This window comes from Girardinichthys multiradiatus, chromosome 12 (assembly GCF_021462225.1).
Source record: "Girardinichthys multiradiatus isolate DD_20200921_A chromosome 12, DD_fGirMul_XY1, whole genome shotgun sequence".
Taxonomy (NCBI): Eukaryota; Metazoa; Chordata; class Actinopteri; order Cyprinodontiformes; family Goodeidae; genus Girardinichthys; species Girardinichthys multiradiatus.
The window spans coordinates 50479325-50496150 of record NC_061805.1 but is presented as its reverse complement, the minus strand read 5'-3'; the positions used below and the strand labels follow the sequence as shown (position 1 = coordinate 50496150).

At 40.1% G+C, this 16826-nt stretch overlaps 1 protein-coding gene across 5 annotated transcripts in view; it reads left to right on the top strand.

The window, feature by feature from the left end:
* The window catches only part of prdm6 (PR domain containing 6), a 113658-nt gene that overhangs the window by 58007 nt on the left and 38825 nt on the right, over nucleotides 1–16826 (top strand). For all 5 annotated transcript variants that reach the window (XM_047380365.1, XM_047380366.1, XM_047380364.1 and 2 more), the window contains exon 6: nucleotides 10956–11080. In XM_047380365.1, the coding sequence (XP_047236321.1) occupies nucleotides 10956–11080 (125 nt within the window). The remainder of the gene's footprint in view (nucleotides 1–10955; nucleotides 11081–16826) is intronic.

Here is a 16826-nt window from a genome sequence, read left to right as displayed (position 1 = left end):
CTCTCGGAGCTTCAAGCTAGGAATCTGGTAAGCTGTCACATACCTGTGAAACATAAATTAATCTCTATTTAGAGACAGAATAGTTTTTAGGGATATCCTGATTAAAATAACTTTTTTTATTACAAACAAGGATCAAACAAAAAATAAACTGAACTTAAAGTTCAGCAAGACTTGGTTACATTAAAACAACTTATGTTAAACATTCTAATACCAAGAAATAAATTTGTGTGAAAAGTTGCAGTCTTTCATCTTAAACAGTATGTAATCCTTTGGCTCAACGGTTCCTTAAAAAATAACCTAAATTTACTGAGAATCTAATGGTTTTTTAATATAAGGTGGATACCTAAATATTTTTTCCAACAGTATCTTTAATTGAATTTAATTTAATTGAAATATTCTTTATTGTCCAATGGTGGGGAAATTCAGGTGTGCCAGCAGCAAAGCAAATGGCAGCTCATTTCTATAGTGGCTTTGTTTGGCTCCCACGTTGGGTTTTGATATGCGTGTCGGCCAATAAGCTGCGTGCTTGAAGTAAGCAAATGGCTACTTAAAGCAGCTGCTATTTGGATTGTTAAAGAATCTGTTTCTTCAAGATGGACCAAGCTGAATGTATAGCCAAAGAACTGAAGTACTGGAGTACATGTCCACTAGGACCAATGACAACGCCGGACTCTCTTCTGAATCAAGAGATGAAGCGGACGACATTGATGATAGCGACTGCTTAACTTTGGAGAACATTCCCAGTTTTCAGCTGACGATAACACAAGACAAGGATGACAAAGAGCTTTGGACTGGTGGCAAAGGAGCTAGAACGTAAGATAGCAGAAGCTATTGCCTTTACATTTGAAGAAGACAAAGACAAGCGAAATGGAGAAGATCCATAACTTTGACTGTAAATGTTACGGAAGAAAGGAGATTTCTTCACTTGGGACACAGTCCTGTAGCAGCAAACTTTATTCAGAGCTCATGTACAACATACGGATGGATTCTTTAGCAGCAGAAAGGGAGTGGCAGGACATGGGAATCATCGGACATCTTGAAGCAAGATGACACCAAGAAGACACCAATGAAAAGAACAAGGACAAGTTATTTAATCGGAGGCATTGAAGTCTGCAGGAATACCTTTCAGTTTCTCATGGGGTGAGCTTGACAACTTTTTTAAAAAGCTATTATGATGCATCATATTGAAAATAAATCATGTATTTGTAGCGAAGCGGACAAGTTCACCTAAATCTGACCAATCAAATATTAAAAGCTGAGAGAAATATTTGTAAACTATTGGCCCATACCTCTATTCATACCTGCATTCTGATCAGACACACATTGATCACCAACTCCCAAACTGCTGTCTTATTGTCTGTCCTATTGAGTGACTGATTGCTGCAGCCTGGAAGACTGGTTGGATTTCTTTGTATATTAAAATGGCCCATAAAACACTATTTGAAAAGTTTCTTAGCAATTAAAAAGAGCAGGAATAACAATGCATCAACATGTTAATTTCATACCAAGTTGCATTCTTGATGCAATTTGCAGACACAAATAACATGCAGAAATAAAAAAACAAAACACGTTTCTCAATTTTGCAAATGTCAAGTTTTTTAAGTTAAGTTTTTTACTTAGTTTTTCTTATGTGTGTGTGTGTGTGTGTGTTCCTGTCTTGGCATCACAGTGAGAACCATTTTCCCGATTTCACCATCAAATTGAGGACCGTTTGTACCAAAGTGAGGACATTTTGCTGGTCCTCACGACCTATTTTGCTAATGGTTAGGTTTAGGACTAAGGTGTGAATTGAGTTTAGGTTAAGGTTATGGTTAGACATGCACTGGTAATGGTTAGGTTTAGGGTTATTGTCACGGTTAGGGCATAGAAAGGGTTGAAAATGACTGAAAATCAATGGAAGTCAATGGGAGTCAACACATGGTCCTCACTACATATAGCAAAACAAGAGTGTGTGTGTGTGTAACCTTTACATTTGGTGTTGTTACTGTTTGGACAGCTGAAAGATGTTTGTTATATGCACATATTTATTGTAATGTAGTGCTGTAAATTATCTTTACATAGTGTCCGGGCTACTGCAACCTGTTGGCGGTCAGACGCCTCGGAGCTCCTCCGGTACTTGGTCCCCATGAAGCAATCACACACTCTATCTAAAGACTCTTAAAGGAACGACTCCCAACCAGTTTCTAACTTTTAGCTCCTTTAATCTAAATTGAGGCAGAGGAATGATTGCAGAGATCAGCGCTGAGGCTCCCGTCTCGGACCGTCTCCGTCTGTTAGAGGATGACGAAGAGCCTCGATAGAAGGTCACATATAGTTTTATATCTGGCACTCCAATGCGATGGATGTGCTCTCCCTCAATGATTATCAGTAGACTATGTGTCACCATTGTGCTGTCTATCTGTTAGATTGTGCAGTAGCGGGTGTCAATACTTAATCTAAGTGTGCCGTGGCTTTCTAATCAAACCAGTTATACTGGCTGCTCCACTATCAAACCCAGTGCCCCAGCCTCAGGTCATTCATGACAAACCTTGGGCCATTTATCCTTGTACTGTATGTCTATGAGCTTCTTATCCTATTGTAACAAAAGGGAAACATTAGAACTTATACTTTATTTCTGCATTTATGGTATAAATGGGAAAAACAGCTATGAGCATATTAATAAAGGTTATTCCTAACAATAGAAAAATAGTGCTGTGGGTTCAATGACTGTGCAGTCCGTTGCATTGGAGCTTCTGTTGACAGACGTTGGGGGAGGTGTTGCAGCAAGCTATACAAAGTTATTCAAATTAACAGCTTTTGCTTCCAGGGTGATTCTAACAACACTTTGAAGCCTGTTTTCTCCTTAAAGTACTTTGGAGAGTGCCAACATTCGAATGGTCATTACTTCTTCAATTCTTTTTTGATTTCCCGAAGTTTGACATCATTGGAAAGCTTAGACTCCACTCTTTCAGGATCTGTAAATAACTCAAAATGACCCTAGGTAGACTTGTTCCTGGTTTTACCATGGCCTGTCATATATGCATAGTGCAAAACAATATTATAGTTAAACAAAGTCCCCCATTACATAAGAATATTATTATAATTTTTCCCAAATGTTCGATAGTTATCTGGATATAGTAGTAAAAGGAAAACCTTAGGATCAAGCACTTACTTTATACCAAATATGCTTTCCAAGCCTTGTTTAATCTCCTCCAAAAGTTATTATACATTGTTACATTCCAAGTCGCAGTGAAAAAGGTTCCTTTCTCTTTTCCATATCTTGTGCACAAATCTGGACTGTACCATCGATTGTGTTCAGATTTTCTGGAGTCATATCTGTCCTCGTTACTCAATAGTACTGTGTCAGTCTGAGCCGAGAATTAACAGTTTGTGTTTGTGCTTTCACACATGCTCTTTCCTAATCCAGAGAGGGAATATCCTTCTGCAGATCATTTCCAGGAATTAAATTTTTATACCAAGGGTTCTTTCTCATCAAAAGCCTATAGAGTTGGGAAATTTCACCATTTTTTTAGACCTATCACTTTGCATGTTTGTTTCTAATACGGAAACTGTTGTTACTGACAAACATTGGCCTTGAATGGATCTAATGATGCCATATCAGAATCAGAATCAGCTTTATTGCCAAGTTCGTACATACAAACAAGGAATTTGCCTCCGGTACACTTTGCTCTTTTGTTCTGGTTTTGCATTACAGAATATACAAATTTACAATTTACAATATACACATATCTAATAAAAAAGGTGCATTTGCAACATCTGTATGCTGTTGTTTTGTACTCTATTGAATGTTCATCAGAGAAACAGCCTGGGGGAAGAAACTGTCTCTGTGGCGGCTGGTTTTAGTAAACAGTGCTCTGTAGCGCCACCTGAAGGTAAAGCTCTGAACAGTTTATGTGCAGGGTGTGTGGGGTCGGCAGAGATTTTGGCAGCTCTTTTCTTGACCCTAGACCTGTATAAGTCCTGGATGTAGGGAAGGTCAGCTCTGAAGATTCTCTCTGCAGGCCTGATTATTCGTTGCAGTCTGGACCTGTCCTGTTTTGTGGATGATCCAAACCACACTGAGATGGATGAAGACAGGACAGACTGTATGATGGCAGTGTAGAAGATGACCAGCAGCTCCTGAGGAAGGTTGAACTTCTTGAGTTGCCTCAGGAAGTACAGTCTCTGCTGGGCCTTCTTTCGAACACTGTCTATGTGTGAAGACTATCCCAGGTCCTCAGAGATGGTGGTTCCTAAGAACCTGAAGTGGTCCACGGCCGATACAGTGTTGTTGAGGATGGTGAGGGGGGTGTATGGGGGTGGTGTTCTCCGAAAGTCCACCACCATTTCCACAGTCTTGAGTGGGTTCAGTTCAAGGTAGTTCTGACCGCACCAGAGTACCAGCCGATCCACCTGCTGTCTGTATGCAGACTCATCACCGTCCTGGATCAGTCCAATGACTGTGGTGACGTCTGCAAACTTCAGGAGTTTCATGGACGAGTCCGATGAGTTGCAGTCATTTGTGTACAGAGAGAAGAGGAGTGGGGATAGAACACACCCCTGGGGGGCACCAGTACTTATTGATCTGGATCGGGAGAAGATGCTTCCCAGTCTCACCTGCTGCTGTCGGTCCGTCAGGAAGCTGTTGATCCACTGACAGGTGGAGGCTGGGACGTTGAGCTGGGTGAGCTTCTGGTGGAGGATGTCTGGTATGATGGTGTTGAAGGCCGAGCTGAAGTCTACAAACAGGATCCTGGCGTACGTCCCTGGGTGGTTGAGGTGTTGCAGGATGAAGTGTAGACCTAAGTTAACAGCATAATCTGCCGACCTGTTTGCTCGGTAAGCAAACTGCAGGAGGTCCAGCAGGGGACCTGTGATGTCTTTCAGGTGCTTCAACACCAGCCGCTCAAAGGATTTCATGATCACAGACGTCAGGGCTACAGGCCTGTAGTCATTTAATCCTAGGATGGTGGGTTTCTTGGGAACCGGGATGATGGTGGATCGTTTGAGGCAGGAGGGGACCTCACATTTCTCCAGTGATTTGTTGAAGATCCGGGTGAAGATCGGATCGAGTTGATTTGCACAGGCTTTCAGGCATGATGGGGAGTCGTTATCAGGTCCTCCAGCTTTCTTTGTTTTCATGCGCTGAAAGAGCCTATTTACCTCTTCCTCTGAGATCTTTAGTGCAGGCAGAGGATCTGAAGGTAGGAGGTTGGTTGCTTTATGGGAGGAATTTGTTCCTGAATGGGATGTAGAGGAGATGATTTGAGGTGTGAATGGCTTCTTGTCATGTCTGCAGTAGAAGCCATTCAGACGGTTGGCCAGGAGACGACTCTGTTCAGGATGGGTGGAGGGGCTCTTGTAGGCAGTCAGGTTTCTCAGACCAGTCCATACAGCTGAAGTGTCACCAGTAGAAAGGCTGTTCTTCAGCTTCTCACTGTAGCTTCTCTTAGCTGCTTTGATCTCCTTTGTTAGTCTGTTCCTGGCCTGCCTGTACCGCGCCCAATCTCCACTGCTGTGAGCTTCTTCCTTTTCCCTGCGCAGATTCCTGAGGTGTGGAGTAAACCATGGCTTGTTGTTCCCAAAGGTGCAGAAGGTCTTGGTCTGCAAACACATGTCCTCACAGAAACTGATGTATGATGTCACCACATCAGTTAGTTGGTTTAAGTCAGTGGCTGAAGTTTCAAAAACAGTCCAGTCTGTGCATTCAAAGCAGGCCTGTAGCATCTGCTTTGATTCATCAGTCCACTTCTTAACAGTGTGAACCTTGGGTTTGGAAGCTCTTAGTCTGTGTCTGTAGGTTGTGTTGAGATGGATTAGATAATGATCCGAAAAACCCAGAGCAGCCCTGGTACCAGCATGATATGAGTCCTTTAAAGCTGTGTAACAATGGTCCAGTGTGTTTTTATCTCTGGTGGGACAGTTAATATGCTGTCTGTATTTGGGGAGTTCATTTGAGAGGTTTGCTCTGTTAAAATCTCCCAGTATTATGTTGAAAGAGTCCGTGTGTTTTTTCTCCAGGTCTGTAATCAGCTCAGCGAGATGTTTTTCAGCAGCAGAAGTGCAGCCATGCGGTGGAAAATATGAGCCGATTATTATAAACGAGGAAAACTCTCTCAGTGAATAAAACGGTTTACAGATTATGGAAAATAACTCCAGATCAGGACTACATGTTTTTCCAGCACTTTTACGTTTCTGCACCAACTTTCATTTATATAAAAGCAGATTCCGCCTCCTCACCTCTTACCCGATAACTCCGCGCTGCGATCCGCTCTGAGCAGCTGGAAGTCCGGCAACAGCAGTGTGCGGTCCGGGATGTTTTCACTCAGCCATGTCTTGGTGAAGCAGAGAACCGCTGATCCACGGAGGTCCGTGTTTTTACCGGTGAGAAGAAGCAGCTCGTCCATCTCTTTGTTGAGAGAGCGGACATTTGCCAGGTGGATTGAAGGCAGTGGTGTGCGAAGTCCTCTTTTGCGGAGCTTTACCAGTGCGCCAGCACGTTTTCCCCTCTGCCGTTTTTGGCGCAGGATCCCACATAGAGCCGCAGCTCCGCTTGCCAGGAGTTCAGTGAACCTCGATGATCGATGAAAGATGGTGAAAAAAACCCAAGAGAGGACTCTCTGATGTTAAGAAGTTCCTCTCTACTGAATGAGACCACAGAACTGTGGCTCGAAAAACATAAAAATACACAAAATACAAAAACAAAGAGAGAGCCAAGCTCCGAGGCTGCCATCGTCGGCGCCGATGTACACAAATGACTGCACCTCATCGGACTCGTCCGTGAAACTCCTTAAGTTTGCAGATGACACCACAGTCATTGGACTGATCCAGGACGGTGATGAGTCTGCATACAGACAGGAGGTGGATCGGCTGGTACACTGGTGCGGTCAGAACTACCTTGAACTGAACCCACTCAAGACTGTGGAAATGGTGGTGGACTTTCGGAGAACACCACCCCCATACACCCCCCTCAATGTCAGTTACTCCAATGACATTAGGTTCCAATTATCTCATGAAACCATACCCCCTTTTTAAAAATATTTTCATTCCTCTTAAAACCTGCATCTGCTTTGCCACGTGGGAAAAATGGTTTCCCTGTATTGGGGCACAATGTAATCAGAGTTGGTTTCTCTCAGATGGGACTTTGGAATTTTCTCTATTCTTTAATTGTATGATTTTTTTGCTTTGTTTTTTGAGAAAGGGACAGTTTAACCCAACATTGTTCTATGTTCATCTATGCTAGAAGTGGGTTTTCTGCAAAGTAGTACACTGTTCTCCATTGAGGTGGCTAGTAACGCCAGAGCAGATTTCAGACACTTCAGACCTCCTTGATCAAATAGTAAGTATTAAAGTGATGGTTGCAGCCTAGACCACCTATTGTTCCACAAGAACCTTAGGAAACATCTTCTTGAATTTAAGAAAACATTTTCAGGAGGTTAGCTGGGAAATGTTTGGAAACAAGTATAGAAGTTTAGGAAATATATTTTATTTCGTAATATTCATTCTAAATGTTCAGACAAGCAAGGAGCACCATTTTTGGAATGGAATCTACAAATTAACCTTGACAAAATTTCCTTGGCAAAATTGCCAATGTAGGGAACAATCTTAATACCGAAGTATATAAAATTATTTACTATAATTTGGAAGAAATCTCATTGCTTCTTTCCTCCTAATTAAGCAGCAACAAGAATGATTTGTCTTTGTTTATTTCGTATCTGGAAATCATTCCAAGTAGGTCTCACATTTTGAGTAGAGCAGCGATAGACTTAATAAATTATTATTATTATTTTTTAAAGAATAACAACATCAGCAAATAAAACAACTTTGTGTTCATGTTGGCCCACAAACAATAGCAAGAGATTTAAATGCCTGTAGAAATAAAAAAAAGAGTTGGGGCCCAGTCTGCAGCCTTGGATAGATTTGAAATGGTTTGGATGAAATACTATTAGTTAAAAATTCTGCTTACAAAATTGTCATAGAAAATTTTAACCCACTTACAAAAGTTCTTATCATAGCCAAAAGGCTTCCTCACTTCCAATAATAACAATTCAACTCAATGAAAAGCCTTTTTAGCCTTTAATGAAAGTAAGACAGTATTTAATCTTCCTTCCTGAACATAAATAATATTTGGTTTCTGAGATTATGGAAACGCTGCCTACCGGCTACATATCCATTTTTATCGCTGTCTGTTACACAATGTAATACTTTTTGTAGCCTTATTTCTAACATTTTACATAATACTCTTATATTGACATTTAATAAACGTATTGAAAAATATTTTCACATTCACTTGAAGGCTTGCCTGGCTTGGATAACAATATAATTAAAGCACTTCTTAGTGTTGTTGGAAGGTTCCCCTTTTCAAAAGCCTCTGAAAACACAACTAAGCGATACCGGAATTAATTTTCCCTTTTAAAATTCTTATAAATTTCAATCATCTGGACCTGGGGCTTACTAATTTTCAAACCATCAATTGGCACAGGTATTTTATTGGTGGTTCAAGGTGCACCCAAATCTGTATCAATAAATGATGATGTACCTGGAATCTGAAGGGTATCCAAAAAAAGATTTGTATCTCGTCTGTCTTGTTCTATTTAACAACTATGAACGTTCATGAAGATTTCATTGATTTATAAAAGATCAACAATAGTTTCTCCATCATTGTAGATAACTGAGCTAATGGCTTTTGCGTCTTCTAACTGATGAAGGTGCCAAACTAGCAGTTTTCCTGGTATTTATTTATAACCCAAAGGTTATAAATATATATTTCCCTGCTGCCTCCTTGTCATGATGTAGGGTTGTTTGGTTATTGGTTTCGGGTTTCTTATGTTTTTCACAGTTACGGTTTTGACGCGTTCTTTTATTATTCTTCTTAGATTTTGAATCATGCTTCTGTTATTTTCCTGGTCATGCTTTTGTTTTGACCTGGATTTTGTCCTAAATGTCAAAATGGAATCAACTTTGCTCATTTTAAGTTGTTTCTACTATGGTTAATTATTAGTTAGGACTGATGTGTTGTTGACCAAATGTTTTGTTGTCAAAATAATCAACATTTTAGTATATTTAGTACTGAAGCATAAATTCTTATTTGAGTGATAATCTGTACAAACTAAGCTATTTTCATCGCCCAGAGTTGGCACACAACATCATACTGCAGAGCTGCAGACACATGGACACACAGTGCCTCCCCTCCCTGAAGAGACTCATCTGAACATCATGGTTGAGAATGAAAGCAGGGAGCTGCTGCTGGAAGTTTTAAAACTATTAACATGGCTAGTTTGTCTGGAGAGCAGCCTTTCAAACCCTGGTTAGTCAAACAGGATAATCCAAAAATGTTTTTGCAGGTATTTTTATTTGAGACAGACTGACAGGAAAAGGTGAAAGATGCCAATAAACAACCTTTGACTAAAGAAGGAAGCCAACAAAGCTGAGTCTTTACTACAAAACTCACCAATGGATGTTAGGTGCGTCTGATATGGCCTTAATATTACCTCACAAAATTTCTGGAGGAATAGACATTACTGGTATCACTAGCATAATTGATTCATTCAGATATTAGTGCCACCAGTCATTTTGCTCAAAACAATTATTTAATGTAGGATTTTTTGAAAGTTTAAGTTTTTTTGGTTTTTTTAGTGAAATTTTGCTGCTGAAATAAAGATACATTTATTATAAGGCATTTTACACATCTTCACCACACATGCTAATAAATCTGAGTGGTGCTTTATAATAGCACTCAGGGAAAAATGCAGAGCTGGCTTTGTCTTCCCTGCTGTGGTGAAGTGGTGTAAACTTTGTGGCAGTGAGTAAGAATATCAGTTGTGTTTGTTTTTTATGTTTTATTTCCATATTTAGTAAAACCAGGTCCTGAACAGAAACTGAACTTTAGCACAAAATGATGTCAGACTGAACTAAACAGAACTGTGCAGTTTTTGCTTTTTTTGTTACTTTTTGTTCTCTTGCTTCAGTTGCATATCCAGCTGCAGAGGTTTATTCTATCTGTGACATCTTTATTTATTTTCCTTTTTATTTTCTTAGCATTTTAGTTTAGTTCACCTGATTCATTACAAAGATTATCGTGTCAGCTAACATCTTTCTTTTCCTTTAATCCTTTTCTTTTTCTCATGGTTTTAAAAATCTAATTCAGTTGCAATTTGGCATCATCAACTCAGTTTGTTCTGTCTGAGCAGGACCGGGTCTGATGTTGAACTCTCTTAAGGATTGCGGACAACTGGACCTTTGATTGGATTAGGAGGTTCTTATCAAGTTTAACTCAACCCCGATCCTTCCTAACCTGAGGGTTTTTAATCATCTAGATCTAACAGTGTAGTTTAAGATAAATATGACTTCCTGTCTTACTATCTTAAGGCATTTGGAAAAATGAATACATTTTCTGACTTGAAGAAAGATTGAGGGAAGTGAAGGAGTTATTGTGGGAATTGAACCTGTGATCTCTCAGCTATAATCTGCTTTGTCTGCCACTCTGCCAACAGGGAGAGGGGAAAACATGTGGGAAAGTGTTTTAAAATAGTTCAGGCTGGAAATAAAAGTGTGGTTTTGAATGTGGGCTTTGCTCATGTTGTTAGAATGATATTTTTGGGCGGAGGAAGTGTTATTCTAGAGGCGATGTGACCCAGGAACCATCAGCTCTCTGGATACGTGAGTGAACCTTAGCTGGTCTGTGGAAAGTGAGAGACACCAGATATTTCCCATAAATCATCTGAGTTTGGTCTGATGTGAAATGAAGCTGTTATCAGATGGAAGGACTTTTCAGGTTTTATCTGCCCTCCATCTTCTCATATACAGAATAGTGAAGTCATTTGTTTTTGGTGGACCCTGGTCCTGAGAATGGTCAGCTGCTTGCGTCATTATTTCACTCACTCTTGTTATTCATGCACAAAAGTCATGAAGAACAACTTAAAAAGATGGCTGCTATGGGCCTTTCTATGTTCAATATTTCTGTACTTGTTTTGCAGGTCCTGCATCTTCTACAGAGCCTGTATGGACATCCCCAGAGGAACAGAGCTGCTGGTCTGGTACAACGACTCCTACACGTCCTTCTTCGGCATCCCGCTGCAGTGCATTGCTCAGGATGAAAACTGTAAGGAGACATTGTAACTTTATCTGTGTTTGCTTGTTAAAGGCTCAGGAATACCTCTACAAAGGTCCATTTACTCACTGCAGTTCTCATTTTAAACAGCAGATGTCGCTGCATAGGAAAATCAGCTTATATTTAATAATTAGCAACAAGTAGCAGAATAAATCAGAATTAATTTTCCATGAACTCTAATTACATTTACGCAGTTTGAGTTTACATGTTTCTGTAACATTTTACATTAAATATTCATGCTGGGATCAACTTCATGAATTGGGAAGAGAAGAGCTAGAAGTTCATGTTCAGTGTTTCAGAGAGAATTACAGAAGTTGGAAGAACATTGGAAAAAATTACTTTGCCCAGATGTATTCACCAAAACATCAACAAAGCTGGTCAAGGAGCTGTTAGATAATGAATTAAAACAAGTTTAGCAAATAAAAACAGACAGCATCTCACACTGGGGAAAAGGCCTTTGAATACAGGTCCTTCTCAAAATATTAGCATATTGTGATAAAGTTAATTATTTTCCATAATGTCATGATGAAGATTTAACATTCATATATTTTAGATTCATTGCACACTAACTGAAATATTTCAGGTCTTTTATTGTCTTAATACGGATGATTTTGGCGTACAGCTCATGAAAACCCAAAATTCCTATCTCACAAAATTAGCATATCATTAAAAGGGTCTCTAAACGAGCTATGAACCTAATCATCTGAATCAACGAGTTAACTCTAAACACCTGCAAAAGATTCCTGAGGCCTTTAAAACTCCCAGCCTGGTTCATCACTCAAAACCCCAATCATGGGTAAGACTGCCGACCTGACTGCTGTCCAGAAGGCCACTATTGACACCCTCAAGCAAGAGGGTAAGACACAGAAAGACATTTCTGAACGAATAGGCTGTTCCCAGAGTGCTGTATCAAGGCACCTCAGTGGGAAGTCTGTGGGAAGGAAAAAGTGTGGCAGAAAACGCTGCACAACGAGAAGAGGTGACCGGACCCTGAGGAAGATTGTGGAGAAGGGCCGATTCCAGACCTTGGGGGACCTGCGGAAGCAGTGGACTGAGTCTGGAGTAGAAACATCCAGAGCCACCGTGCACAGGCGTGTGCAGGAAATGGGCTACAGGTGCCGCATTCCCCAGGTCAAGCCACTTTTGAACCAGAAACAGCGGCAGAAGCGCCTGACCTGGGCTACAGAGAAGCAGCACTGGACTGTTGCTCAGTGGTCCAAAGTACTTTTTTTGGATGAAAGCAAATTCTGCATGTCATTCGGAAATCAAGGTGCCAGAGTCTGGAGGAAGACCGGGGAGAAGGAAATGCCAAAATGCCAGAAGTCCAGTGTCAAGTACCCACAGTCAGTGATGGTCTGGGGTGCCGTGTCAGCTGCTGGTGTTGGTCCACTGTGTTTTATCAAGGGCAGGGTCAATGCAGCTAGCTATCAGGAGATTTTGGAGCACTTCATGCTTCCATCTGCTGAAAAGCTTTATGGAGATGAAGATTTCATTTTTCAGCACGACCTGGCACCTGCTCACAGTGCCAAAACCACTGGTAAATGGTTTACTGACCATGGTATCACTGTGCTCAATTGGCCTGCCAACTCTCCTGACCTGAACCCCATAGAGAATCTGTGGGATATTGTGAAGAGAACGTTGAGAGACTCAAGACCCAACACTCTGGATGAGCTAAAGGCCGCTATTGAAGCATCCTGGGCCTCCATAAAACCTCAGCAGTGCCACAGGCTGATTGCCTCCATGCCACGCCGCATTGAAGCAGTCATTTCTGCCAAAGGATTCCCGACCAAGTATTGAGTGCATAACTGTACATGATTATTTGAAGGTTGACGTTTTTTGTATTAAAAACACTTTTCTTTTATTGGTCGGATGAAATATGCTAATTTTGTGAGATAGGAATTTTGGGTTTTCATGAGCTGTATGCCAAAATCATCCGTATTAAGACAATAAAAGACCTGAAATATTTCAGTTAGTGTGCAATGAATCTAAAATATATGAATGTTAAATTTTCATCATGACATTATGGAAAATAATGAACTTTATCACAATATGCTAATATTTTGAGAAGGACCTGTAAAAAGGTTTTTTCAAACCAGATTTAAAAACTACCCAAAGAAGGTCAAAGGTGAAGAGTTCAGGAGCATCTGTCACCTCTCAGTTTACATCGGTTCTTTGGAACCAGTGAAAGCAACTGGTTCAGAGATCTGAGGGAATGAGATGGAACTTATGGGTCCAACGGTGTGGCGTTTTGCACCAGCTGTGGGTGATCAGTGGAAGTCTGGCTAACACCAAAATAGAAAAGCATTGCAATATTAGAGTGGAGCGCTAATAAAAACATGATTTGCCATGTCTAGTTTGATTATGGAAAGAACACGCTTAATTTCTGACAGATTCCTTCATTGGAAAGGCTGGATTTTTTTTTTAGTTTTCTAAAAAAAAAGTTGAAATATATAAAAATGCTGAATGCACAAAAACATTGAGCCCAGCCATAAACTCATTTTATTTCTTACTAATGTCCTTTAGGTTTGTCTGTACATATAAAGTTAGAACAAAAGACATGATATATTTTCTGGTTTTTAGACGTGTCATATCTGTGACTGGTTTATTCAACCTCTGCTCACCTGTTTCTTCTTTAGCCGTCCTCTTCTCTGGTTTCTATTTACCTATCCCCCAGTTTTCTGCTCAGTCAGCCTGTTTATATTCATCTCATTTAAACATGTTTTCTCGTACATCTTACAGAATAACTCCCTGCAGGCGCAAAACAAACTTTTTTTCCTTGAATAATTATTTAGAAAGAAAAACTCCAACGGAAAAAGGAGCTAAAGAAGGTTTTAATCTGTGGAATCTAAACTGAAATGAATTGAATTAGAGACTCGAGTTTTGTTGAAATGAGATCGTGCTGATTGCAAATTAGAGACGTTTGGCCACAAGCTGGTTTGTATTACAGACAGAACGACTCTTTTACATGACATTGTTCATCATGACAGCACTGTGGCATCCTCTGTAAACATAATCACAGGCACACAAACAAACATCTGACGTCCCATTATCAGAAGGTCCTGTGTTCCTTCTGTAGTCCTTATTAGGGACAAGAAGAAGAATTCTTGTAATGATTTAAACGCAAGAAAAGAAATTATTTTTCATTTATAAGGAAATGCTTACTGGTCTCATTTAGTGCATCTTACCGTCTTTACTGCTGTAAAGCTGCACTTGGTTGCTATTTTCATTAATGAATTCCAGTAGTTTAGTTCATCTTATGTCCTTTTCTATTTAATTATTTCAGAAATCTCACTCCTCTCTTAGATTGAAAACTGCATCTTTTTAGATTTGTCTGAAACAGCCACTTTCTCCAGAACTGAGAAGTAAGACCTTCTGTCTGACTTCAGCAGCCTCTCACATCCTTGAGGAGAGGTCTTCTTTTCAACATTACTTCATGTCACTGAGGTCTGCAGGGATTTATTTCTGCACAGCTCTCTTACGACCCTACACCAGATCAAAGTCTGGACTTTAACTAGGCCATTGCAACACCTTGACACCAGCCACTCTGCTGTGGATTGGCTGCTGTGTTTGGGATCATTGTTGATGACCCAGTTTGGACCAAACTTCAGCTGTTAAAAAATGGCCTCATGTGTGAATTGAGAAGTTTATAGTCAGTGACAGCAAGTTGCTCAGGGGCTGTGGCTGCAAACCCAAACCATCACTCCTCCACCTCTGTGCTTGCCAGTTGGTATGAGTTGTACATCGTGCTGCCATTTTGTTTTTTGCAAGAAGAGTTTTTTCTCCTTGAACCATTTTAAATGAGCCAAACTGTAAACTGTTGCATCTTTTTGTGCACATGGCTGATCTCTCTCCGTCTTGGTGTTGTGTTTAAACACCTGTATGGTTTAATTAACACAAGTGAGTCGGTGTTTACCATTTTATTTATTTATTACCTTTATGAATTTTAATACAACTTTACCAACTCACCTATTAAATTACATCATCATTATAGAAGGATATTGTGTATTTTACTGTTTGGTAGAACTGTTCAGTCAGTTTGAAGCGTCTAATCTGTACTGTTGGGTTGATATTCTGTCTTGTTTTCATGTGCATCTAAAAATACTGAATCATCTGCCTTTTGACGTTGATGTCTCTGCTGTCAGAGTTTCAGATGTGTTTGACATCAACAAGTTAAAACGACTCAAAAATGGACAGAATTAAAACTGTCAAAGATTCAGACGAGGCTGATTTTAAAACATCTCTGTCCATGTGAAGACATTTAGTCCTTAAAAGTACAAAGTAAAACACAAAGACATGTAGAAGACATTGATTCAGCCTGCAGTGAACAAAGGTTTGTGGATCTCCTAATTAAGTTAAATTAGATTACATGTTTTGTACCAAATGAAAACCAGAGACTCTGGTCCTAATTAAAGATACTTTTCTACTAACTGCATTTAGGTTTTGCATTGTTTTTGGGTTGGCATTGTTATCTGCTGATTGTGGATAAATGTGCCTCCAAAATGTGACACTGGAGACTGAAGGACGGCGTGGTTGTGTCCTCGGGTTAAGAGATGTTTAACTCTGAACACATTTAGACTTGGAGCTTCCACCCCTCATTGAATCAGATAAATCCACAACCTGCTGCATGAAAATAGATCATTATTTGAATGTATAACAGGAATGTTCAGTAATTTGCGCATTGTGGGATAGTGATCGAGAAACTGGAATAAAATCTCATTAAAGTTGTACACAACTGCGGTCATGTACATTTTTGTCACTGTAGAGTGCTAAGAGCCAAACGTAGTGCTCACCAATGCACTTTTCCCTCTGGAGTCATTACTAGCTCCAGCAATGAGCTGGTCTCACTTGTACTTTAATTCAGTCCATATCAGGGTAGCCCTGCTCATCATCCAGATGATTTTGACTTTGACCTAAACCCCACATTTACATAGGCTGGAGCAGGTAAGACTGAATCGGCAGCCTTTGCACACTTGGTCAGCTGCAGACAACTCTCTGCAATAGGTGGAAGTGTTGTCCAGAAGACCTTCCATGTATCTTCACTCTTTGTCCATACCAAGTCAGCAGGACTCAGTGTTTCTGGTTGGCGTAGTGTTGACTGACTCCATATGGAGCTGCTTGATAGGCAGCACGCTCTGCATGCTGAAATTGTGCTGCACTGGTTGGAGGAATTGAGTCATAAGGCCTCTACGTCCGAGCAAACATGTCCAGTCTGGCATCATCAACACGTTCAGCTGTGCTGAACCGGTCATACATACTCACCACAAACCTCTCCAGGACCTCCAGGTCCATCTATTGCTGATGGAAGCTGGCTCAGCAAAGTCATCAGAGGCCTCAGCACATCTCAACACATCCACAGCCATCAGCATCTACAACCACTCGTTGAAGAAACTCATATATGAGCTACAACAACATTTCATTTCTCTTTAGATTATTAAAGTATTTTTAAATTTAATTTAATTTAATATCAAGTTGCCCGTCCTTTTTTAAAAGAGGAATTTCTAAGGTGTATCTGTGCCAAATTTGGTTCTGGTATCACTATTTTCAAGATTCGTCTGAAATATTATGTTATCTGCTGCACTACTGTTGGTAACAAAGAGCCTAAAGATCAAATTATAACTTGCACCTCTAATTACGCTACATGCTTTAAGATTAATATTGCAAAAAAAAAAAAAAGTACATCCTTTTAATTTTACCATGTAGAAACAAAAATCTAATGAACATGTTTTTTAAGCAAGAA